General features: G+C 52.3%; 1 protein-coding gene across 1 annotated transcript in view; it reads left to right on the top strand.

Moving 5' to 3' along the window:
- Nucleotides 1–21693, top strand: part of sugp1 (SURP and G patch domain containing 1) — a 34143-nt gene extending 12450 nt beyond the window's left edge. The window contains exons 5-14 of the mRNA XM_070859575.1: nt 535–658; nt 5023–5168; nt 6122–6245; nt 9195–9517; nt 13800–13906; nt 14992–15169; nt 16159–16265; nt 17357–17502; nt 19472–19601; nt 20937–21693. Of these exons, the coding sequence (XP_070715676.1) occupies nt 535–658; nt 5023–5168; nt 6122–6245; nt 9195–9517; nt 13800–13906; nt 14992–15169; nt 16159–16265; nt 17357–17502; nt 19472–19601; nt 20937–20963 (1412 nt within the window). The 3' untranslated portion in view covers nt 20964–21693. The remainder of the gene's footprint in view (nt 1–534; nt 659–5022; nt 5169–6121; nt 6246–9194; nt 9518–13799; nt 13907–14991; nt 15170–16158; nt 16266–17356; nt 17503–19471; nt 19602–20936) is intronic.
- Nucleotides 21694–26106: the final 4413 nt, after the last annotated feature.

The raw sequence follows: 26106 nt of genomic DNA, 5'->3' as shown, positions 1-26106 counted from the left end.
CTGCTTTTCTTCAAAATAGTGTCATGAGATCTTTTGCGTCCACCTGAGAGAGCAGACGGGGCCTCGGTTTAACGTCTCATCCGAAAGACGTCACCTCCAACAGTGCAGCGCTCCCTCAGTACTGCCCCTCCAACAGTGCGGCACTCCCTCAGTACTGCCCCTCCAACAGTGCGGCACTCCCGCAGTACTGCACTGGAGTGTCAGCCTAGATTTATGGCTCAAGTCCCTGAGGTGGAACTTGAACCCACAACTGGCTAACACCTACAGGCATTGACTATATATGCACTAAGACATTGGGGGAGCATTTCTTGGTGTGTATGGAGGAGGAGAGTTTACTTTGCATTCTCCAATGAACAAACCCAGTGCCAGCGTAGAGTGTTTTACATAGTACGTGTTCTCAACATTGGCTTCCTCCACCGTTTAACCCATCCTCTTCCTGTATCCCGCTCTTACCCACCGACGCTTGTAGACCTTGTTTGGCTGTTGACTGTTGGGTGTGTGAGTTGAACTCAAGTACTGATAGCCTGCTTAAAGTTTCACCCCCAGAGGACCCGGAGGTCCGGAGCGTCGCTGAGAAGCTGGCGAAATACGTAGCGGACGGGGGTCATGAGGTCGAAAAGCTCGCCATTCAGAACAACAGGGACAACCCGGCCTTCTCGTGAGTATCGTCGGTTTCCTGTGTCAGCTAATGATGTGACTCAAATAAAACAGGTGCAGGGTCTGCGCAGAGCCAGTGTTTAAAGATCCTGTCAGTGTCAGAGCCAGTGTTTCTAGATCCTGTCTGTCAGAGCCAGTGTTTCTAGATCCTGTCTGTCAGAGCCAGTGTTTATAGATCCTGTCTGTCAGAGCCAGTGTTTCTAGATCCTGTCTGTCAGAGCCAATGTTCATAGATCCTGTCAGAGCCAGTGTTTATAGATCCTGTCTGTCAGAGCCAATGTTCATAGATCCTGTCAGTGTCAGAGCCAGTGTTTATAGATCCTGTCTGTCAGAGCCAATGTTCATTGATCGTGTCAGTGTCAGAGCCAGTGTTTCTAGATCCTGTCTGTCAGAGCCAATGTTCATAGATCCTGTCAGTGTCAGAGCCAGTGTTTATAGATCCTGTCTGTCAGAGCCAATGTTCATAGATCCTGTCAGTGTCAGAGCCAATGTTCATAGATCCTGTCTGTCAGAGTCAGTGTTTATAGATCCTGTCTGTCAGAGCCAATGTTTATAGATCCTGTCTGTCAGAGCCAATGTTCATAGATCCTGTCAGTGTCAGAGCCAGTGTTCATAGATCCTGTCTGTCAGAGCCAGTGTTCATAGATCCTGTCTGTCAGAGCCAGTGTTTAAAGACCCTGTCTGTCAGAGTCAGTGTTCATAGATCCTGTCTGTCAGAGCCAGTGTTCATAGATCCTGTCTGTCAGAGCCAGTGTTTATAGATCCTGTCCGTCAGAGCCAGTGTTCATAGATCCTGTCTGTCAGAGCCAGTGTTTATAGATCCTGTCTGTCAGAGCCAGTGTTTATAGATCCTATCTGTCAGAGCCAGTGTTTATAGATCCTGTCTGTCAGAGCCAGTGTTCATAGATCCTGTCTGTCAGAGCCAGTGTTCATAGATCCTGTCTGTCAGAGCCAGTGTTTATAGATCCTGTCTGTCAGAGCCAGTGTTTATAGATCCTGTCTGTCAGAGCCAGTGTTTATAGATCCTGTCTGTCAGAGCCAGTTTTTATAGATCCTGTCTGTCAGAGCCAGTGTTTATAGATTCTGTCCGTCAGAGCCAGTGTTTATAGATCCTGTCTGTGTCAGAGCCAGTGTTGGTGTCAGTGTCTATGTTTCGATCCTGTCTGTGTCAGTGTCTGCTCGTCTCCAGACATGCTCTCCCCATCCCCAGACGTACAGTCGGGGAAATGTAAACTGACGTGATTTGTCTGGTCTGATAGACATAGGACAGATGGGGTGTGGGTGGGTAAATTGCCATGTATAGTCTGTATATACCTAAGGCAAAAAGCAAAAAAGGGCACATTACAGCAAAATTCTAAAGGGGCAAAGTATGTTAGAAAGACAAACCTGAAGGCTCTGTGCCTCAATGCGAGGAGTATTCGGAATAAGGTCGACAAATTAACTGCGCAGATAGCAGTTAATGGGTATGATGTAATTGGCATCACGGAGACATGGCTCCTGGGTGACCAAGGCTGGGAACTCAACATCTAGGAGTATTCAACATTTAGGAAGGATAGACAGAAAGGAAAAGGAGGTGGGGTGGCGTTGCTGGTTAAAGAGGAAATTACTGCAATAGTAAGGAGGGACATTAGCCTGGATGATGTGGAATCGGTATGGGTGGAGCTACGGAATACCAAGGGGCAGAAAACGCTAGTGGGAGTTGTGTACAGACCACCAAACAGTAGTAGTGAGGTTGGGGACAGCATCAAACAAGAAATTAGGGATGTGTGCAATAAAGGTTCAGAGGTTATCATGGGCGACTTTAATCTACATATTGATTGGGCTAACCTAACTGGTAGCAATGCGGTGGAGGAGGATTTCCTGGAGTGTATTAGGGATGGTTTTCTAGACCAATATGTCGAGGAACCAACTAGGGAGCTGGCCATCCTAGACTGGGTGATGTGTTATGAGAAAGGACTAATTAGCAATCTTGTTGTGCGAGGCACCTTGGGGAAGAGTGACCATAATATGGTAGAATTCTTTATTAAGATGGAGAGTGACACAGTTAATTCAGAGACTAGGGTCCTGAACTTAAGGAAAGGTAACTTCGATGGTTTGAGGCGTTAATTGGCTAGAATAGACTGACAAATGATACCAAAAGGGTTGACAGTGGATAGGCAATGGCAAACATTTAAAGATCACATGGATGAACTTCAGCAATTGTACATCCCTGTCTGGAGTAAAAATAAAACGGGGAAGGTGGCTCAACCATGGCTAACAAGGGAAATTAAGGATAGTGTTAAATCCAAGGAAGAGGCATATAAATTGGCCAGAAAAAGCAGCAAACCTGAGCCCTGGGAGAAATTTAGAATTCAGCAGAGGAGGACAAAGGGTTTAATTAAGAGGGGGAAAATAGAGTACGAGAAGAAGCTTGCCGGGAACATAAAAACTGACTGCAAAAGCTTCTATAGATATGTGAAGAGAAAAAGATTAGTGAAGACAAACGTAGGTCCCTTGCAGTCGGATTGAGGTGAATTTATAATGGGGAACAAAGAAATGGCAGACCAATTGAACAAATACTTTGGTTCTGTCTTCACGAAGGAAGACACAAATAACCTTCCGGAAGTACTAGTGGACAGTAGTCGAGTGAGAAGGAGGAACTGAAAGATATCCTTATTAGGCGGGAAATTGTGTTAGGGAAATTGATGGGATTGAAGGCCGATAAATCCCCGGGGCCTGATAGTCTGCATCCCAGAGTACTTGAGGAAGTGGCCCTAGAAATAGTGGATGCATTGGTGATCATTTTCCAACAGTCTATTGACTCTGGATCAGTTCCTATGGACTGGAGGGTAGCTATAATGTAACCCCACTTTTTAAAAAGGGAGAGAGAAAGCAGGTAATTATAGACCGGTTAGCCTGATATCAGTAGTGGGGAAAATGTTGGAATCAATTATTAAGGATGAAATAGCAGCGCATTTGGAAAGCAGTGACAGGATCGGTCCAAGTCAGCATGGATTTATGAAAGGGAAATCGTGCTTGACAAATCTTCTGGAATTTTTTGAGAATGTAACTAGTAGAGTGGACAAGGGGGAACCAGTGGATGTGGTGTATTTGGACTTTCAAAAGACTTTTGACAAGGTCCCACACAAGAGATTGGTGTGCAAAATTAAAGCACATGGTATTAGGGGTAATGTACTGATGTGGATAGAGAACTGGTTCACAGACAGGAAGCAGAGAGTCGGGATAAACGGGTCCTTTTCAGAATGGCAGGCAGTGACTAGTGGGGTGCCGCAGGGCTCAGTGCTGGGACCCCAGCTATTTCCAATATACATTAATGATTTAGATGAAGGAATTGAGTGTAATATCTCCAAGTTTGCAGATGACACTAAGCTGGGTGGCAGTGTGAGCTGTGAGGAGGATGCTAAGAGGCTGCAGGGTGACTTGGACAGGTTAGGTGAGTGGGCAAATGCATGGCAGATGCAGTATAATGTGGATAAATGTGAGGTTATCCACTTGGGGGGCAAAAACACGAATTCACAATATTATCTGAATGGCGGCAGATTAGGAAAAGGGGAGGTGCAACGAGACCTGGGTGTCATGGTACATCAGTCATTGAAAGTTGGCATACACTTACAGCAGGTGGTGAAGAAGGCAAATGGTATGTTGTCCTTCATAGCTAGGGGATTTGAGTATAGGAGCAGGGAGGTCTTACTGCAGTTGTATAGGGCCTTGGTGAGGCCTCACCTGGAATATTGTGTTCAGTTTTGGTCTCCTAATCTGAGGAAGGACGTTCTTGCTATTGAGGGAGTGCAGTGAAGGTTCACCAGACTGATTCCCAGGATGGCAGGACTGACATATGAGGAGAGACTGGATCAACTGGGCCTTTATACATTGGAGTTTAGAAGGATGAGAGGGGATCTCATAGAAACATATAAGATTCTGACGGGACGGGACAGGTTAGATGCGGGAAGAAAGTTCCCGATGTTGGGGAAGTCCAGAACCAGGGGACACAGTGTTTGGATAATGGGTAGGTATTTAGGACTGAGATGAGGAGAAACTTCTTCACTCGGAGAGTTGTTAACCTGTGGAATTCCCTGCCACAGAGAGTTGTTGATGCCAGTTTATTGGATATATTCAAGAGGGAGTTAGATATGGCCCTTATGGCTAAAGGGATCAAGGGGTATGGAGAGAAAGCAGGAAAGGGGTACTGAGGGAATGATCAGCCATGATCTTATTGAATGGTGGTGCAGGCTCGAAGGGCCGAATGGCCTACTCCTGCACCTATTTTCTATGTTTCTGTGTGTGACACCGTGTGGATCTCGTGCTGGGCCCTCTCTGCCTATCAAAAGTCGCTAAGGATTTTTTCCACCCTTTCAATTTTCACAGGTTTCTGTACGATCGCAACAGCCGAGCTTTTCTTTATTACAAGAAAAAAGTGGCCGAAATCAAACGAGAGAAACTGTCCGGCCTGTCAGTGCCCAAATCGCCTGTGCCAAGCTCCGCCTCCTCCTCATCATCATCAGTGCCAAAAGGTAGGGGAATTGGAAGGGGGCAACCTCTGCCTTTCAGATTGAACTCCCGAGTAACAGTTTGACCTGCACAATGTTCAGAAACCAGGGGTCAACGCTAGGGTTTATTTCTAGAGGCATAGAATTGAAAAGTATAGAGGTTTTGCTCAACTTGTATCAAACCTTGGTTAGACCGCACTTGGAGTACTGTGCACAGTTCTGGTTGCCACATTATAAGAAGCATATTATAGAGGCAGTGGAGAGGGTGCAAAAATGATTCACGAGGATGATACCAGAAATGCGAGGTGATACCTATTGGGAAGGGCTGAACTGACTGGGTCTCTTTTCTCTTGAAAAGAAAAGGCTGAGGGGTGACCTGAGAGAGGCCTATAAAATTATGAAAAGTTTTAATAGAGCAGACACAGGGGGAATGTCTCCACTTGTGGGGAAGAACATAATTAGAGGTCATCAATATAAGATAGTCGCCAAGAACTCAAAACAGGGAATTCAGAAGGAACTTCTTTATCCAGAGAGTGGTGCATAAATGCATCTCTGCTATTCACCTCAACCACTTCATGTGGTAACGAGTTCCACATTATCACCACTCTGGCTAAAGACGTTTCTCCTCAAATCCTTACTAGATTTATTCGTGACTATTGTCTGTCACGTTGTTCCTTTTGGAGGGGAGGAATTGGGTATGTAGACATGCGTAGAGTGCTTGAAGTGAAGTGATTTGTATTGGAACGCTGTCTACAGGGTTCTGGGCTGATAGCCCAATGGGCAGCCAGTTAAAACCCAAAGGTTTGAGAGCTAGGTGCAGCTGTGTGGGACACTGTCTCCATTAAACCACTTGTGAATGTGATTTAATCAATGCTCTCCCTGTATCCCACTCTTACCCATCAACGCTTGTAGACCTTGTTTGGCTGTTGACTGTTGGGTTTGTGAGTTGAACTCAAGTACTGATAGCCTGCTTAAAGTTTCACCCCCAGAGGACCCGGAGCTCCGGAGTGTGATTGAGAAGCTGGCGAAGTTTGTGGCTGACGGGGGTCCGGATATGGAAGGGATGGCCGTTCAGGATAATCGAGACAACCCAGCCTTCTGGTGAGCAAGATTTTGTCACGCTGCCTGGTTTCCAAGGCTTGTAGCCGCTTAAGAAAGAAGATAGGAAGAACTTGCATTTCTGTAGTGCCTTTTTCGACCTCTGGACATCCCAAAACGCTTTACAGCCCATGAAGCACTTTTTGAAATGTAGTCACTGTTGTAATGCAGGAACAGCGGCAGCCAATTTGTGCACAGCAAGCTCCCACAAACAGCAATGAGATAAAAGTCCAGATAATCTGTTTTAGTGATGATTGAGGGATAAATATTGACCCCAGGACAACGGAGAGAACTCCCCTGCTCTTCTGGGAGCATCTGAAAGACGACCCCTCCGACAGTGCGGCGCTCCCTCAGTACTGTCCCTCCGACAGTGCGGCGCTCCCTCTGTACTGCCCCTCCGACAGTGCGGCACTCCCACAGTACTGCCCCTCCGACAGTGCAGCACTCCCTCTGTACTGCCCCTCCGACAGTGCGGCACTCCCACAGTACTGCCCCTCCGACAGTGCAGCACTCCCTCTGTACTGCCCCTCCGACAGTGCGGCACTCCCACAGTACTGCCCCTCCGACAGTGCAGCACTCCCTCTGTACTGTCCCTCCGACAGTGCGGCGCTCCCTCAGTACTGCCCCTCCGACAGTGCGGCACTCCCACAGTACTGCCCCTCCGACAGTGCGGCGCTCCCTCAGTACTGTCCCTCCGACAGTGCGGCACTCCCACAGTACTGCCCCTCCGACAGTGCGGCGCTCCCTCAGTACTGTCCCTCCGACAGTGCGGCACTCCCACAGTACTGCCCCTCCGACAGTGCGGTGCTCCCTCAGTACTGCCCCTCCGACAGTGCGGCGCTCCCTCAGTACTGCCCCTCCGACAGTGCGGCGCTCCCTCAGTACTGCCCCTCCGACAGTGCGGCGCTCCCTCAGTACTGCCCCTCCGACAGTGCAGCACTCCCTCAGTACTGCACCGGAATTTCAGCCTGGATTATGGGCTCAAGTCTCTGGAGTGGGACTTGGACCCACAACCTTCTGACTCAGTGGCCCAGACTAAACTACGGTGCGGAGTTAGTTACTTGGGAGGAGGTGGAGGTGCTCGGTCCTGAAGCATACACACACTGGGTTTGATGTTGCGTGTGAGGCGGGGAGTGTTAGAACTGGTAACGGGAACTGTCGATGACAAGTATTTTGTTGTATCTGTAAAACAATAAAACGTTAATCCAAGTGCCCCCTGGCTAAAAGGGGGGTGGGGGCACTAAAACCGACAAACTTAAACAAATTAAACTTTAGATAGTCAACTGGTTCAAATTAAAATTTGGTTGCCGGGGGTGATGATGCACTCCAGTCCCTCCCGCGCCCACCTCTTGCGGAAGGCCGCGAGCGTACCGCGTGGACACCGCGTGCTCCATCGCCGGGGACACCCTGGCTCGGATGTAACCGCGGAAGAGAGGCAGGCAGTCGGGCTGAACGACCCCCTCGACCGCCCGCTGCCTGGACCGGTTAGCTGTTGATTACAACACTGGGGAAAAGCTTCTCACACAATGAGAAGCAGAAATGCCCTGAGCAGAGGTACCACCAGGGTATGTTTACCAGTTACCTTGGTGTGGGGGAGAGGAGGAGGAGGGGAGGGGGTTGCTGGTGAACCTGTCCTGTGGAACATCTTCCCATTGCTCACCTCTTGCTTATTCCCATATAGCACTCACTCCAGCTGTGATAGTCATGTGTATGGTGCCTCGTTGGGTTCTTCTCACCCAATGCAATGATGACGGGTATATAGGAATTGCTAGACGTAAAAACACCAAGGTCCATTTAATTTACCTTCTAGCATCCAGGTAGTCGCACGGTACCACAATCGCAGCAATTAATCTTGATCAATGAGTCTACAACAGACCCAGACATGAGGCGAAGAAACCGGCCAGTGGTGGACAACAGTGGCCTGTCCCCATAAACCAGTGTTCTCCCTGCACAGCTTGCTTACCTGTGACCAATCTTTTCTAAATGTTTGCAACTTTTAAACGTTACTATGGTGTTGGCCTTGCCCCTCTCTGCAGTCCCACAAACCCCCCACGATCTCTGACTCCTTCAATTCCGGCCTCTTGCGCATCCCTGATTTTAATCACTCCACCATCGATGGCCGTGCCTTCAGCGGCCTGGGCCCTAAACTCTGGAATTCCCTCCCTAAACCTCTCTACCTCTCCCTCCCCCTTTAAGACGCTCCTTAAAACTTACCTCTTTGACCGAGTTTTTGGTCACCTGTCCTAATTTCTCCTTATGTGGCCCGGTGGCAGATTTTGTCTCTCAATCGCTCCTGTGAAGTGCCATGTGACGCTTTAATATGTTAAAGGCGCTATATAAATGTAAGTTGTTCTGGTTGGTTTGGGAGCCTTGCTTTAGGAAGGTTGTCGAGGCCATGGTGAGGGAACAGAAGTGTTTTCTCGGCTGGTGTCAGAGATGAGGTGTTTAGTTATGAGGAGAGACTAGAGAATAAAGAAGGCTGAGAAGAGCTGCTAGAGGTGCTCCCAATTATTGAGTGGCTTGGATACGGTACAACAGCCAAACTATTTCCGCTGTTTGGTGATCGGGAAACCAGAGGGCATATAGTTAAGGTCGTCACCAAAAGGATAACGGGAATGTTAGGAGAATTATTTCTCTTTTGCACAGAGGGTTGCTGGGGCAGAGGAGGCCCTATCAGCAGCAGTGGTGGAAGCAGAATCTGTAATAGCTTTTAGCACCGGCATGATGGGCTGAAGGGTCTCCTTGTGCTGTCTCATTTTATGAAAAGGGAAGTAGAGAAATATTTGGAAAATAAACATTTTCAAGGGTGTGGGGAACTAAGTGGATAGCTCTTTCAGAGAACAGGCATTGGCACGATGGGCTGAACAGCCTCCTCCTGTGTTGTAAAACTCTGATTCTGAGCATGCTGTTGTCGAGCACAGAAGCACCTGACACTTCCCTTCCTCTCCCTAGGTTTCTCTATGAGCAGAATAGCGATGCGTATCGATACTACAGGGACACAGTCGAAGTCTTCTGTAAAGTCAAGACCATCGCTCAGAAGGCGGTCCAAGCCAGCATGATGGCGATGTCCTCTTCTGGCACACAGAAGCGCAAGAGCTCTCCCGAGCCCGTTTCCAGCAGCTCGCCCTCGGAGCCTGCGCCCTCACCCGCACCTTCATCGTCCTCGTCCTCTTCTCTTAAAAAGAAAAAGAAGAGCCGGTGGGGCCCAGAGGACGACAAGATTGAACTTCCTCCCCCTGAATTGGCTTATCCGATGCAAGTGCCCGGCTTAACAAGTACGTTCTGTGAATAAGGAAATGATGTCGCCGGTTCCTCGGCACAGGGGGTCGGGTTACATAAGAACATAAGAACATAAAAATTAGGAACAGGAGTAGGCCATCTAGCCCCTTCAGCCTGCTCCGCCACTCAACAAGATCATGGCTGATCTGGCCGTGGACTCAGCTCCACTTACCCGCCCGCTCCCCGTGACCCTTAATTCCCTTATTGGTTAAAAATCTATCTATCTGTGACTTGAATACATTCAATGAGCTAGCCTCAACTGCTTCCTTGGGCAGAGAGAGATTAAAAGAGACGGGCGGAACTTGGAGTGGTGGAGTAAGTTGCCAAGGGCAACAGGCACTATAAATGCTTACAAGGGGCAAGCGGATGTGTTTCTGGACGGAGAAGTTGATTAAGGGGTATGGTGAGACGGTGGGATTGAGGGATATGGGGAGAGGATGGGTAGATGGGGTTGAGGGAGATGAGGAGAAGCTGGGATTGAGGTATTGTGGAGAGTAGGTGGGATTGAGATATATGGTGAGATGCTGGGTCGGTGGAGTTGGGGGATTTGGTAACTAGGTGGGTTCGATCTATGAGAAAGGGTTGGGCTCTTTGGGCCAAATGGCCTTTCTCTGTTGCTAAAAATTGGTACTGGTGGTTGTCGTGTTTTGCCTCTTGTAGAGAGCATGTGGTCCGGGTCCACTTTCATGATCATCATCATAGGCGGTGCCTCGTATCGTGGATGACTTGCTTCCGCGCCAAAAAGGGATGAGTTCACAGGTGTTTCAATGAAGGACCTAATATTCCAGATCCCGAACTGTATCTTGGAGGGTGGAAGATGCCTGTGCTTTGATTTTTTTTTAACGTGTGGTGGCCGTTGCACACCAGCCACCACACGGGCTTTACGTTGATGCGATGGTACAAAAGGAACATGGCCTCCTGTGCTGATCGGTAGCTCTCCTCCTCCGATTCCAGGGACTTATCCTTTTTGAAGTCTGAAGCGCTGTCTTCCTGTCCCTTGACACCCCCACTCCCCGTCCCCCCGTCCCCCGAACCCCCCACTACCCGTCCCTCGACCCCCCACTCCCTGTCCCCCGACCCCCCCACTACCCGTCCCCTGTACCCTGACACCCCCACTCCCCGTCCCCTGTCCCCTGTCCCCCGACCCCCCCCACTCCCTGTCCCCTGACACCCCCAGCTCCCCGTCCCCTGACACCCCAGCTCCCCGTCCCCTGACACCCCCGCTCCCCGTCCCCTGACACCCCCGCTCCCCGTCCCCTGACACCCCCGCTCCCCGTCCCCTGACACCCCCGCTCCCCGTCCCCTGACACCCCCGCTCCCCGTCCCCTGACACCCCCGCTCCCCGTCCCCTGACACCCCCGCTCCCCGTCCCCTGACACCCCCGCTCCCCGTCCCCTGACACCCCCGCTCCCCGTCCCCTGACACCCCCGCTCCCCGTCCCCTGACACCCCGCTCCCCGTCCCCTGACACCCCCGCTCCCCGTCCCCTGACACCCCCGCTCCCCGTCCCCTGACACCCCCGCTCCCCGTCCCCTGACACCCCCGCTCCCCGTCCCCTGACACCCCCGCTCCCCGTCCCCTGACACCCCCGCTCCCCGTCCCCTGACACCCCCGCTCCCCGTCCCCTGACACCCCCGCTCCCCGTCCCCTGACACCCCCGCTCCCCGTCCCCTGACACCCCCGCTCCCCGTCCCCTGACACCCCCGCTCCCCGTCCCCTGACACCCCCGCTCCCCGTCCCCTGACACCCCCGCTCCCCGTCCCCTGACACCCCCGCTCCCCGTCCCCTGACACCCCCGCTCCCCGTCCCCTGACACCCCCGCTCCCCGTCCCCTGACACCCCCAGCTCCCCGTCCCCTGACACCCCCAGCTCCCCGTCCCCTGACACCCCCGCTCCCCGTCCCCTGACACCCCCGCTCCCCGTCCCCTGACACCCCCGCTCCCCGTCCCCTGACACCCCCGCTCCCCGTCCCCTGACACCCCCGCTCCCCGTCCCCTGACACCCCCGCTCCCCGTCCCCTGACACCCCCGCTCCCCGTCCCCTGACACCCCGCTCCCCGTCCCCTGACACCCCCGCTCCCCGTCCCCTGACACCCCCGCTCCCCGTCCCCTGACACCCCCGCTCCCCGTCCCCTGACACCCCCGCTCCCCGTCCCCTGACACCCCCGCTCCCCGTCCCCTGACACCCCCGCTCCCCGTCCCCTGACACCCCCGCTCCCCGTCCCCTGACACCCCCGCTCCCCGTCCCCTGACACCCCCGCTCCCCGTCCCCTGACACCCCCGCTCCCCGTCCCCTGACACCCCCGCTCCCCGTCCCCTGACACCCCCGCTCCCCGTCCCCTGACACCCCCGCTCCCCGTCCCCTGACACCCCCGCTCCCCGTCCCCTGACACCCCCACACCCCGTCCCCTGACACTCCTACTACCCCGTCCCAAGTGGGTCGTACCGAGTGCATTTTCTTGCCTGCGGTGTTAGTGGCCTCACTGTACGATAGATGGTTAGACTGATGGAATGTCACTCACCTTTGTGTGGGAGCCACAATCCAAAGCCGGGTGTTGCTCAAAGCCAACACTCCACACTGGGAGATGCTCCTGGCCCCACTGACGCCCCACACATTGAGCAAGTCCCCAGCTTCGTGCTTATCGCTTCCCCACAGCAAAGTAATATGAGACCAGTGACACTGGAAAGCGGTGCATAAAGATTTGCAGGGCTACGGGGGAAGAGCAGGGGGAGCGAGGCTAATTTTTCAGAGAGCCGGCACAGGCACAGTGGGCCGAATGGCCTCATTCAGTGCTCTATGATTCTATGACCCTTTCACTCGTTGTGTGGAATCTGGGATCGACCTGCTTCCGAGCAACAGTCCCTTGCCTTCCTTTGCTGGAGGGACAGGACAGGACGGGAGAGGGAAGGTGGAGAATCACAGCTCGGTCCATGTGCCGTGTGAATGGAGGCCCAGAGACTCGTGGAGCAGGTGAAGGGCTCATTGGGCTGAAGGTGGCTCCCAGTGCCACAGCTTTGAACTTGTGCTTAAAGCAAACCAAGCACTGGGGTTCATTTCCACAGGTATTGAATTGGAAAGCAGAGAAATTATGATAAACTTGTATCGAACCTGGGTTAGACCACACTTGGAGCACCGTGCACAGTGCTGCTCTCCATATACCTGCGTTAGACCACACTTGGAGCACTGTGCACAGTGCTGCTCTCCATATACCTGGGTTAGACCACACTTGGAGCACTGTGCACAGTGCTGCTCTCCATATACCTGCGTTAGACCACACTTGGAGCACTGTGCACAGTGCTGCTCTCCATATACCTGGGTTAGACCACACTTGGAGCACTGTGCACAGTGCTGCTCTCCATATACCTGCGTTAGACCACACTTGGAGCACTGTGCACAGTGCTGCTCTCCATATACCTGCGTTAGACCACACTTGGAGCACTGTGCACAGTGCTGCTCTCCATATACCTGGGTTAGACCACACTTGGAGCACTGTGCACAGTGCTGCTCTCCATATACCTGCGTTAGACCACACTTGGAGCACTGTGCACAGTGCTGCTCTCCATATACCTGGGTTAGACCACACTTGGAGCACTGTGCACAGTGCTGCTCTCCATATACTTGGGTTAGACCACACTTGGAGCACCGTGCACAGTTCTGGTCTCCATAATTTAAAAAAGATACAGAGGCACAGGAGAAGATGCAAAAAGGATTTACAAGGATACCAGAACTGAGAGGTAATACCCATCAGGATTGAACCAGTGGGGCTCTTCTCTCTAGATAAGAGAAGGCTGAGGGGTGACCTGATGGAGGTCTTTAATAATATGAAAGGGTTCGATAGGGTAGACGTAGAGAAGATGTTTTCACTTTAGGGGAGACCAGAACTAGGGGCCATCAATATCAGACAGTCACTGATAAATCCAATGGGGAATTCAGGAGAAACCTCTTTACCCAGAGAGTGGTGAGAATGTGGAACTCGCTGCCACAGGGAGGGGTTGAGGCGAATAGTATCGATGCATTTAAGGGGAAGTTAGATAAGTACATGAGGGAGAAAGGATTTGCTGATAGGATGAGATGAAGAGGGGTGTGAGGAGGCTGGTGAGGAGCAGAAACCCCGGCACGGAGCGGTGGGGCCCAATGGCCTGTTTCTGTGCTGTAAATACTGTGTAATTCTATGCATCACGTGGAACAGGCGCATGGGTAATGGGCTCCCAGGGTCATAATACAAGTGCTAGGGTGTAAACTGGTGCTGAAGTAATGCCTCTTGTGTGTGTGATTGCAGCTCAGGAGCTGAAGGGGCTCGGCTATCAGAAAGGTAAGCCAGTCGGATTGGTGGGAGTCACCGAGCTCAGTGACGCACAGAAGAAGCAGTTGAAGGAGCAGCAGGAGGTAAATCCCAGCGAGACGATGGTTAATGGCAGGGTGTGGCCACGGGGAGTGCAGCCCTGCGGTGGTGCCGGACTCCGGCATTGCTGCAACTGGGCTCGGAGGCGGCCTGCTTGTGGGCAGTCTTGCTCTGTGCTGCTTTGCTTCTGAGCTGCAGTGCTGCCAGCACAAGGCGATGGTTACATGCTCTCGTGTACCAGGACGCTGACTCTCCTCGCTTTACTCACTCCTTCCTCCTTAAACCTTTTGAAGAACTGAAGCGTCTTTTCTGCTTTTCGAAATGCACCCGTTTGGCAGCAACCTCTGCAAAACTGAGCTAAAAATAAAGCTTAATGTGCGAGTAGAGAAATTAACTGCCACTGCGGGTTGTGGGCTGCCGTGCTTGGAGAGGAAGAAGGATGGACACTTTCAGAGAGAGAGAGAGATGTGGCTACTGGGCAGTGATAATTAGCTAGAGAGAGAAACCGGGCATAGATACAGAGATACAGACAGATACTGGTGAAGGGCAAAGAGAAACACACAGACACTCGGCAGTGATAGCTACCGAGAGAGAGACGAGAACCACTCCGGGCAATTTGAAGCAGGGCAAAAACCAGGCAGGGTCACCTACACTGAGGGGCTGCACCGCAATATCACCAGAATAAGGAAACTGGCCAGTAGCATTTAGCGAGTGAGCTGGAGAGGAACTAGTTCGGGCATTTACAGCGCGAGCAAGGGGGAGCTGTACAGGGGCATTTTCAAAGAGGGACCAGGCAGTGTCTTCTAGAAAGAGGCTGCATTTAAGGAGCGGAATATTGGACAGGTCGAACAAGAGCATTTATGGATGAAGAGGACACGGAGAGACACGGGGCTGGTGATATTGCAGAGGCTGGGTAGAAATGTTTCTAGAGAGTGGTGGAGAGACGTATCGAAGAACGCAAGACTGGGTTGAAGCGTCCCAGAGAGGCAGTGAGGGAGGGGAGGGGTGGGATGAGGGGTGGGAGGTAGTGAAAGAGGGGGGGGGAGGGGCCTAGGGAAGGGGTGAGGGGGCTGATGCAATCTCTGGGCATTTGGCAGGATGGCTGATGTGATTTCTGGGTGGTTTGCAGATGCAGCAAATGTACGATATGATCATGAAGCACAAGCAGGCCATGCAGGAGATGCAGATGATGTGGGAGAAAGCCATTCAGGATCACCGGCACGAGTACGACAGCGACGAGGAGATCGATGGTGACGCAGGCACCTGGGAACATCGCCTGCGGCACATGGAGATGGAGAAGACCAGAGGTAACCACGGGGTCGCTGCAGAGGTCAGGGGTAACCACGGGGTCGCTGCAGAGGTCAGGGGGAACCACGGGGTCGCTGCAGAGGTCAGGGGTAACCACTGGGTCGCTGCAGAGGTCGGGTAATTGCAGGGTTGCAGCAGTCTGCAGAGGTCAGTCAGGGGTAACCACTGGGTCGCTGCAGAGGTCGGGTAATTGCAGGGTTGCAGCAGTCTGCAGAGGTCAGGGGTAACCACAGGGTCGCGGCAGCCTGCAAAGGTCAGGGGTAACCAGAGGGTCACGGCAGTGGTCAGGGGTAACTGCGGGGTCGTGGCAGGCTGCATAGGTCGGGTAACCGTGGGGTCATGGCAGGCTGCAGAGGTATGGGTTAACCGCGGGGTTCCGGCAGGCTGCAGAGGTCAGGGGTAACCGCGGGGTCGCGGCAGGCTACAAAGGTCAGAGAATGGTAAAGGGTTTAACCAGCAGGGGGCATCCACTGCTGGTGATGCCGAGATATGGTGCGGCCGCTGGGGATCTGAGCTCATCTCGGTTACAACCCATTGACACGGTAGAAGCAAGTCGTATTCAAGTCGTATGGGCTTGGGGTGTCCAGACTCGCGTGTGTCCCTAACGCCCTGGCACTAGGGGGGGCCTGTGTGTCATTCGGTCCACACGCAGGCAGACCAGCATCCACCAGGATCCCCTGTTGCTGCTATACCTCTGCAGCCAGGCAGTAATACTGGCTCGCAGAGAAACTCGGGGACAGGAGTGGACCAGTCGGCCCCTCGAGCCACTTCCGCCATTCCATCGCAGCTGATTTGCTTCTGTTGCCTTCGGGGACTCTAACAATACTGCATGGAGGGAACGGTTCAACACTGTATTAGGGCTGCCTTCCTTGTTTGAGAATCCCAGATCATGTTCCGTGTTCTCCGTCACTGGGAAGGGCTCTGCGCTAATGGAGCTTCACAGCTCCAGGTCGATAGTTCCATCACCATTTGTACTCTTCTCTGCTAGAGTGGGCAGAACAACTGACTGAAATGGGTCGAGGAAAACACTTCATCGGAGACTTCCTGCCCCCCGACGAACTGGACAAGTTCATGGAGACATTCAAAGCTCTAAAGGCAAGTTAGATTGGCCGAAAACACTTTTTAAAATGGATTATGGCTGTTGCTACTTTGGGTAACTCTTTTGTATCTTTACCAGAGCAGGTACAGCACGGGTTAGATACAGAGTAAAGCTCCCTCTATAATGCCCCATCAAACACTCCCAGGGCAGGTACAGCACGGGTTAGATACAGAGTAAAGCTCCCTCTATAATGTCCCATCAAACACTCCCAGGGCAGGTACAGCACGGGTTAGATACAGAGTAAAGCTCCCTCTATAATGCCCCATCAAACACTCCCAGGGCAGGTACAGCACGGGTTAGATACAGAGTAAAACACCCTCTATAATGTCCCATCAAACACTCCCAGGGCAGGCACAGCACGGGGTTAGATACAGAGTAAAGCTCCCTCTACACTGTCCCATCAAACACTCCCAGGGCAGGTACAGCACGGGTTAGATACAGAGTAAAACACCCTCTATAATGTCCCATCAAACACAACCAGGGCAGGCACAGCACAGGGTTAGATACAGAGTAAAGCTCCCTCTACACTGTCCCATCAAACACTCCCAGGGCAGGTACAGCACGGGTTAGATACAGAGTAAAGCTCCCTCTATAATGTCCCATCAAACACTCCCAGGGCAGGTACAGCACGGGTTAGATACAGAGTAAAACACCCTCTCTAATGTCTCATCACACACTCCCAGGGCAGGTACAGCACGGGGTTAGATACAGAGTAAAGCTCCCTCTATAATGGGTGTAAGGGCTGGAGGAGGTTCCAGAGATAGGGAGGGGAGTAGGGGCTGGAGGAGGTTAGAGATAGGGGTGTAGGTGCTGGAAGAGGTTACAGAGATAGGGAGGGGTGTAGGGGCTGGAGGAGGTTACAGAGTTAGGGAGGGAGCGAGGGCCATGGAGAGATTTGAAAACCAGGAAGAGAATTTTAAAATCAAGGTGTTGCAGGACCGAGAGCCAATGTAAGTCAGCGAGCACAGGAGTGATTGTATACAGTCAAACACAAGTATACTGACACACATGTGTGCATACACACTGCCCCTCCCCATTGTTCCCTGTCGTCTGATTGCTTCAACGTTGTCATGTCTGTTTCCCACAGGAAGGCAGAGAGCCTGATTACTCCGACTACAAGGATTTCAAAATTACCGTGGAGAACATTGGTTACCAGATGCTGATGAAAATGGGCTGGAAAGAGGGCGATGGACTGGGTTCTGAGGGGCAAGGCATCAAAGCTCCCGTCCCCAGGTACGGAATGGAGTGACGGGATCACCCTGGCTCTGATCTATGAAATGAACCTGTGTTGTTAACGTGGGTTGGAAAGCCAGTGCAGCCTGCACTGGGGAAGCAAAAGGAGACTGAGCTTTGAACCTGCACACCCGCAATGCGAACAGCATTCCTCATTATCTGTTTCAGAAGTGCCCAGTTTTACAGGGGAGCAAAGCAGGTAGTTATAATACCCCCCTGCAAAGGTGCTGATTTGTACTTGGGTAAGAAAGAAATAAAGACTTGAATTTATATAGCGCCTTTCACGACCTCTGGTCGTCTCAAAGCGCTTCACAGAAAATGAAGTACTTTTGGAGTTTAGTTGCTGTGAGGAAACGCACAAGCCAATTTGCGCACAGCAAGCTCCCACAAACAGCAATGTGATAATGACCAGATAATCTGTTTATGATGTTGGTTGAGGGATAAATATTGGCCCCAGGACACCGGGGAAAACTCCCCTCTTCTTCGAAATAGTGTCATGTGATCTATGTCCGCCTGAGAGAGCAGACGGGGCCTCGGTGTAAAATCCAAGGCTGCTTTGCGCAGAAGCAGGAAAGCCACAGTAGTGATATCTAACGGCCGATTGGCTGCCCTCCGCGGGCAGGAGGAACCACGCTGAATTTCTGTTGGGTTTTCCCTTACTCTGCCATTTTAATTTCATTTTGTTATTCTAGTTTTGTTTAAAAAATATAAATGTTTTCGGTGCGAGCTCGCCCTTCCTCGCTGGGGTCTCTTTTTTTAAGTGCAGGCTCTTGATGTTTCCCCCGTAGAGTTGGGCTTTACCCCGATTCTAACTGGGGCGTGAGCACGGCGTTGGGGGGGGGGCCCGGGCCGTGAGGGAGCTGCTCAGTTGGCCGGGGGGGCCAGGCCGCGAGGGAGCTGCTCAGTTGGCCGGGGGGCCAGGCCGCGAGGGAGCTGCTCAGTTGGCCGGGGGTGGGGGCCGCGAGGGAGCTGCTCAGTTGGCCGGGGGGCCGGGCCGCGAGGGAGCTGCTCAGTTGGCCGGGGGGCCGGGCCGCGAGGGAGCTGTTCAGTTGGCCGGGGGGCCGGGCCGCGAGGGAGCTGCTCAGTTGGCCGGGGCGGGGGCCGCGAGGGAGCTGCTCAGTTGGCCGGGGCGGGGGCCGCGAGAGAGCTGCTCAGTTGGCCGGGGGGCCGGGCCGCGAGGGAGCTGCTCAGTTGGCCGGGGCGGGGGCCGCGAGGGAGCTGCTCAGTTGGCCGGGGAGGGGGCCGCGAGGGAGCTGCTCAGTTGGCCGGGGAGGGGGCCGCGAGGGAGCTGCTCAGTTGGCCGTGTGGTGTAACATCCATTTTAATTCCTCGTCCTCATTTTAATTTTCCAAATCGGACTCCCAATCGATGCTGGCGGGAAAGATGCGATGGCCAACAGACGGGAGCAGGAAATCCCACAGCCATGGGCCGCTCCCTGAATTATGTTATATTCTCAACACAGCCAAAGTTATTCCTTGGGGGCATGGGGGGGATCGCCCACGCTTTCCCAATCCCGCGTGTCCCCCTGCTCATCCAATCACAATCTCACTCCAGATCACAACAACTCGCTGCATATTAAAGAAACATTCTCCTTACCTCCCCTCTGGCTCTTTTGCCGATTATCTTCAATCCATGTCCTCTGGTTACCGACCCTCCTGCCATTGGAAACAATTTCTCCTTATTTACTCTTCTCAAAACCCCTCGTAGTTTTAATATTAAATCTCCTCTTCACCTCCTCTGTACTTCATTGGCTGTAAAGTGCTGAGAGATGTCCGGTGGTCGTGAAAGGCGCTATATAAAGCCAAGTCTTTTTTCTTTAACCATCTCTGCCGTGAGGAGAACAATCCCAGCTTCTCTCGCCTCTCCATGTAACTGAAGTCCCTCTTCCCTAGTACCAGGGGGAAAGATGTTAAACCACGATATAAATGTAAGCCTTTTGGTGATATTTAATTTAATTTAACCCGCACAGAGGCAGCACGGCAGTGGACGGAGCCGGCTTTGGTGTCGATCGGCCAGCGGAGCTGAATAAAGATGATGATGAATACGAAGCATTCCGTAAGCGGATGATGCTGGCCTACAGATTCCGGCCCAACCCACTGGTAGGTGTTCTTCACGGGCAAGGGGCGCGGAGAGACTGGGAGTGGCTTGGGCTGCTCGCGATGTTGCCAGCTCCGTGCATGCAGTGCCCCAACTTCATAGAATTTATTCAGATCGTCCTGAGAACCTTCGCTTCTCCACAAAGACCTTGAACTCTGTTGGATTTCGGATCTCACATTTGGAAATAAAAGGCGCGTTTCTGTTGGATGACGGAACAGGCTCGAGGGTTAAGCTGGGTGGACTCGCAGCGCTCTGGAGGTCCCGCGCAGGCTGCTCACTGACTTTTCAATGTAAATAACTAAACACTAAAGGGCCTGTGCACCAAATAAATTACAGGGAACGTTGGCTAAATGGACTACTCCTGTTCCTATGTTCCTAATCGGATAGCTTTTACAGAGAGCCGGCATGGACACGATGGGCCGAATGGCTCCTCCTTGTGCTGTGTGATTCTATGTGTGACTTGGAGGTGATGGTGCCCCCACTGCATTGCTGCCCTTGTCCTTAGTGGGCGAGCTCGTGGGGGGGGTGGGGTGGGTGGGGGTGAGGGGTAGATGCTGTTGAAGTAACCTTGGTGAGTTGGTGCAGTGAACCCCATAGATCACTCACACTGCAGCCACGGTGCGCAGGTGATGGAGGGGGTTGATATGGCGTCCTGAGGCAGTGTACCAATCGAGTGGGTTGCTCTGTCCTGCCTGGTTCTTGTGGCTGCAATCCTACAATCCTGGAATCATAGAAATTTACAGCACGGAAGGAGGCCATTCGGCCCATCGTGTCCGCGCCGGCCGACAAAGAGCTATCCGGCCTAATCCCACTTTCCAGCTCTCGGTCCGTAGCCCTGTAGGTTACGGCACTTCAGGTGCACATCCAAGTACTTTTTAAATGTGCTGAGGGTTTCTGCCTCTACCACCCTTTCAGGCCGTGAGTTCCAGACCCCCACCACCCTCTGGGTGAAAAAAGTTCTCCTCATCTCCCCTCTAATCGTTCTACCAATTACTTTAAATCTATGCCCCCTGATTATTGACCCCTCTGCTAAGGGAAATTGGTCCTATTTGTGGACTCCACCTGTCCAGGTGAGTGAGTTTCCGGTCACACTGCTGACTTGAGCATTTTGCTGAGTATTTTTTCCCCCTTGTTGGCCCTGGATTTTTCTTGCTGGTTATTTTCTGCCTCTCCCAGGGGATTGCGTGACTGGTGGGGTGGGTGTGGCAGGGATGGAGTAGGAGGTGTCTAGTCAGGCTCCAGGCATCGTGGAGTGTGGGGCAAGCTCGGTGGACCAGCTGGGTCTTTTGCTGCCTGTCGTTTTCGCACAAAGTAACACAAACTTTCCTTTGTTTCAGAACAACCCGAGGAGGCCATATTACTGACCCTTGCACCCCCGACCCCCCCCCACACACACAGCCGCAAAGAGACTTTACCATTCAATCCTTGGCTGTGTTGTTTAGTTTGGTTCTTCAACAGCGCAGCGATCATATGAACATCGCAAGGGATGAACGCAAGGGTTGGATTTCCCTGATAAACAGTGCCGGAACTTCCTGTACCGCTGCTATTAGGACACATCCCTCCCAATTTCCTTTCCGACTCAAAATCGAGCCCCTTTTCCCTCGTCACACGGGACCGGGGACCGCGCCGGAAAAAGCAAAAATCCCGGAACGAAATGAGTGTTTTCGTTTTTGACGGTCTCGCCTTGTTCCCAGCCGCCGTGAATGGTCTTGAATCTCTCAGTAAACGGCAAGAGTCCTGGTACTGGGGGTGGGGGGGGGCGAGCATTATTAAGCCTCCTCCTCCCCCATCCCCACCCCCTCTGCGGAGATTCAGCTGCGAGAGGAAACTGCAATGTGTCTCGCTCTGGTCCCGTGTGTCCTGACCCAATCGCTGAGGGAGGAATTCTTTTACCTTCCCTGCTTCAAACACTGCGAGGGAAACCCGGGGGAGTGCTACTGAGCACCGACGCCCTGCAGGCGAAATCTCAACCATTTTAGATATCTCTGCTAGTCGCTCGGTAACCTTTTAATCTCCAGTAGGTCATTTGAACATTTTCTTGCAAAAATGTAGGACTGTTGCATGTTTGTGCATAAATAAATTTATTAATTATAACATTGAGTCTTTTTTTTTTAAATTGCGGCTGTTTTTGCATTTAACTCGAAGGTCACAGTGTAACTGAGGCATCCATCATCATAGGCAGAATCGAGGAAGACTTGCTTCCACTGCTGAAGTGAGTCCTTAGGTGGCTGAACAGTCCAATATGAGAGCCACAGACTCTGACACAGGTGGGACAGATAGCCGTTGAGGGAAGGGGTGGGAGGGACTGGTTTGCCACACGCTCTTTCCGCTGCCTGCGCTTGTTTTCTGCATGCTCTCGGCACAACGGTGAGGAAGTCCCAGGTTTGATTCCGGGACCCTGTTGGGTGAGCCGATCTCCAATGGAGGGGGGGTAGTGGGGAAACTCTACAATTCGACGCCCTATTCTAAATGTGGCCCAACCAATGCCTGGACCCACTTGCTGATCCCTGCAGGACAGTGAAACGTTGGCAGGTTATTGGATCATGGTGGGAGGGGGCAACACAGATGAGACAAATCCTGTCCTCGCACGCTGTCCTCCCACACACACAGGTTCAGTGGGTAACGAGGGAGAGCAGGAACCCTGACACTCTTTCCCCCCCCATATCACAGCAAGTACTTGTATTTATACGTAGTAAATTGTCCCAAGGTGCTTCACAGGAGTATTATCAAAGGAAAATATGATGTCGAGCCACTTAAGATATTAGGACAGGCGACCAAAAGCTTGGTCAAAGAGGTAGGTTTTAAGGAGCATATTAAAGGAGAAGAGAGAGGTGGAGAGGTTTAGGGAGGGAATTCCAGAATTTAGGGCCCAGGCAGCTAAAGGCACGGCCGCCAATGGTGGAACGATTACAATTGCGGATGCTCATGGGGCCAGAATTGGAGGAGTGCAGAGATCTCGGGGGAGGGGGGGGGGGTTGTGGGGCTGGAGGAGGTTGCAGAGGTAGGGAGGGGCGAGGCCATGGAGGGATTTGAAAACAAGGATGAGAATTTTAAAATGAAGCTTATTGTATCCATCCTTTTGGTTGAGGTCGAAGATCAGCTGTGATCTCATTGACTGCCGGAACAGGCTCGAGGCGCTGAATGGGGCTTGGTCCAGGGATCTGCCCAGATTCCTGGCACGGAGATACATCTCGCAGTTTGTCTTCAGGGGGATCACTAACCGATCGAAAGCTACAGGTGTTCCCGGGACTGGGAGTCCTCGGTATTCCCGGGGCTGGGAGTTCCTGGTGTTCCCAGGGCTGGGAGTTCCTGGTATTCCCAGAGCTGGGTGTTCCCAGTGTTCCCGGGGCTGGGTGTTCCCAGTGTTCCCGGGACTGGGAGTCCTCGGTATTCCCGGGGCTGGGTGTTCCCAGTGTTCCCGGGGCTGGGTGTTCCCGAGGCTGGGAATTGCATAAGAAATACGAGCAGGAGTAGGCCATATGACCCCTTGCACCTGCTCTGCCATTTAATACGATCATGGCTGATCTGACTCAGGTCCATTTCCCTGCCTGCTCACCATAACCCCTTATTCCCTTATCGTTTAAGAAACTGTTTATTTCTGTTTGAAATTTATTCAACGTGCCCGCTTCTACAGCTCTTTGAGGCAGCGAATTCCACAGATTTACAACCTTCTGAGAAGAAATTTCTCATCTCAGTTTTAAATGGGCGGCCCCTTATTCTAAGATCATTCCCCCTAGGTCTAGTCTCTCCTATCAGTGGAAACATCCTCTCTGCATTCACCTTGTCAAGCCCCCTCACAATTGTTGTGTATCTGTAAAGCATGCACTCCCATGTTCCGCCACCAGGGAGCTCATCCCCTGAAGTCCCAAAGGATCCCAGCATCCCTTGGGAGCACTGCATATAAGCCGGCCCCTAAGGCCTGTGAGTAAAGACTGAGGTCACTGTTACTTTAACCTCCCTGTGTGCAGCCTCATCTGTGTTAGGAACACAATAACTGGCGACGAGAATACGAATCCAACGCAAAGATGCAGCAAACTGTGGGCATCCTGGAGAAGTTCTCGGAGGGTGAGGACTGGGAAGCCTATGTAGAAGGGCTAGACCAGTACTTTGTAGCCAACGAGCTGGACGGAGAAGGAAGCGCTGCAAAAAGGAGAGCGGTCCTCCTCACAGTCTGCGGGGCACCGACCTACAGCCTCATGAAGAATCTTCTGGCTCCAGTGAAACCCACAGATAAGTCATATGAGGAGCTGTATACACTGGCTCCGGAGCAGCTTAACCCGAGGGAGAGCGTGCTGATGGCGAGGTATCGGTTCTACACGTGCCAGCGATCTGAAGGTCAGGAAGTGGCGAGCTACGTCGCCGAGCTACGGCGACTTGCAGGACAATGTGAGTTTGATGGCTACCTGGAGCAAAAGCTCACAGACTTTTTTGGACTGGGCATTGGCCACGAGCAATGTTCATAAATTAACTGGAACTGTGTTTGTGAGCAGAAATGTACAGGGCAGAAACCACAAGCCTGCAACTACCAGCAGACTTCGGGTGACCCAGATGACTGAGCCCCAACAAAGGATGAATGCAAGACAATTCACACCTTGCTGGCGTTGTGGAGGCTTCCATTCAGCCTATTCATGCCGCTTCAAAGGGTATGTTTGCAAGAGCTGTGGAACAATGGGGCACGTCCAACGAGCTTGCAAACGAGCTGCAAGCTCTGCAAAACCTGCTAACCACCACGTGACAGAGGAAGATCGGTCCATGGTGGATCAAAGCAATTTCGAGCCTCAGAGAGAGGAGGCAGATGCTGAAGTACACGAGGTCCATACATTTTTGACGAAATGTCCACCTATAATGTTAAACGTAAAATTGAATGGCTTACCCGTAGCCATGGAACTGGACACTGGCGCTAGCCAATCCATCATGAGTAAAAAAATGTTTGAGAGATTGTGGTGCAACAAGGCATTCAGACCAGCCCTGAGCCCCATCCACACGAAAAATGAGAACATACACCAAAGAGCTTATCACTGTCCTGGGCAGCGCCATGGTCAAGGTCACCTACGAGGGCACGGTGCATGAACTGCCACTCTGGATTGTCCCAGGCGATGGCCCCACACTGCTTGGAAGGAGCTGGCTGGGCAAAATCCGCTGGAACTGGAATGACATCCGAGCGCTATCACATGTCAATGAGGCCTCATGTACCCAGGTTCTTAACAAATTTCCTTCCCTTTTTGAGCCAGGCATTGGAAACTTTTCCGGGGCGAAGGTGCAGATCCACTTGGTCCCAGAGGCACGACCCATTCACCACAAGGCGCGAGCGGTACCTCACCTGATGAGGGAGAGAGTGGAAATCGAGCTGGACAGGCTGCAATGCGAGAGCATAATCTCCCCAGTGGAATTCAGCGAGTGGGCCAGCCCGATTGTTCCAGTACCCAAAAGTGATGGCACGGTCAGGATTTGCGGCAATTATAAAATAACTATTAATTGTTTCTCGCTACAGGACCAATACCCGCTACCTAAGGCAGATGACCTATTTGCGACGCTGGCAAGAGGCAAGATGTTCACCAAGCTCGACCTGACTTCGGCCTACATGACGCAGGAGCTGGAGGAGTCTTCGAAGGGCCTCACCTGCATCAACACGCAGAAGGAACTGTTCATCTACAACAGATGCCCGTTTGGAATTCGGTCGGCTGCAGCGATCTTCCAGAGAAACATGGAGAGCCTACTCAAGTCGGTAGCACACATGGTGGTCTTTCAGGACAACATATTGGTCACGGGTCGGGACACTGGTGAGCACCTACAAAACCTGGAGGAGGTCCTTCAGCGACTGGATCGCGTAGGGCTATGGCTGAAGAGGCCGAAATGAGTTCATGGCAACAGAAGTGGAGTTTTTGGGGAGAAAGATTGCGGCGGACGGCATTCGGTCCACAGGTGCCAAGACAGAGGCTATCAGGAACGCGCCCAGGCCACGGAACGTCATGGAGCTGCGGTCGTTCCTGGGACTCCTCAACTATTTTGGTAACTTTCTACCGGGGATAAGCACCCTCTTAGAGCTCCTACATGTGTTATTGCACAAAGGTGAGAACTGGGTATGGGGAATAAACCAAGTAATTGTTTTTGAGAAAGCCAGAAACATTTTATGCTCCAACAAGCTGCTTGTATTTAACCCGTGTAAAAGACTTGTGCTAGCATGTGACGCATCGTCGTATGGAGTCGGGTGTGTATTACAACAAGCTAACGTTGCGGGGAAGTTGCAACCTGTTACCTATGCTTCCAGGAGCTTGTCTAAGGCCTACCGCATGATTGAGAAAGAGGCATTAGCGTGTGTGTGTTCGGGGTAAAGAAAATGCACCAGTACCTGTTTGACCTCAAATTTGAGCTGGAAAATGATCTCAAGTCCCTCACATCCCTGTTCGGTGAAAACAAGGGGATAAATACTAATGCCTCAGCCCGCATACAAAGGTGGGCACTCGCGCTATCAGCGTATAACTATACCATCCGCCACAGGCCAGGCAC

The sequence above is a fragment of the Pristiophorus japonicus genome, chromosome 18 (genome assembly GCF_044704955.1).
Source record: "Pristiophorus japonicus isolate sPriJap1 chromosome 18, sPriJap1.hap1, whole genome shotgun sequence".
In the NCBI taxonomy this organism is placed as follows: Eukaryota; Metazoa; Chordata; class Chondrichthyes; family Pristiophoridae; genus Pristiophorus; species Pristiophorus japonicus.
The sequence above is the reverse complement of the archived record's forward strand: the minus strand, read 5'-3'. Positions and strand labels throughout refer to the sequence as shown.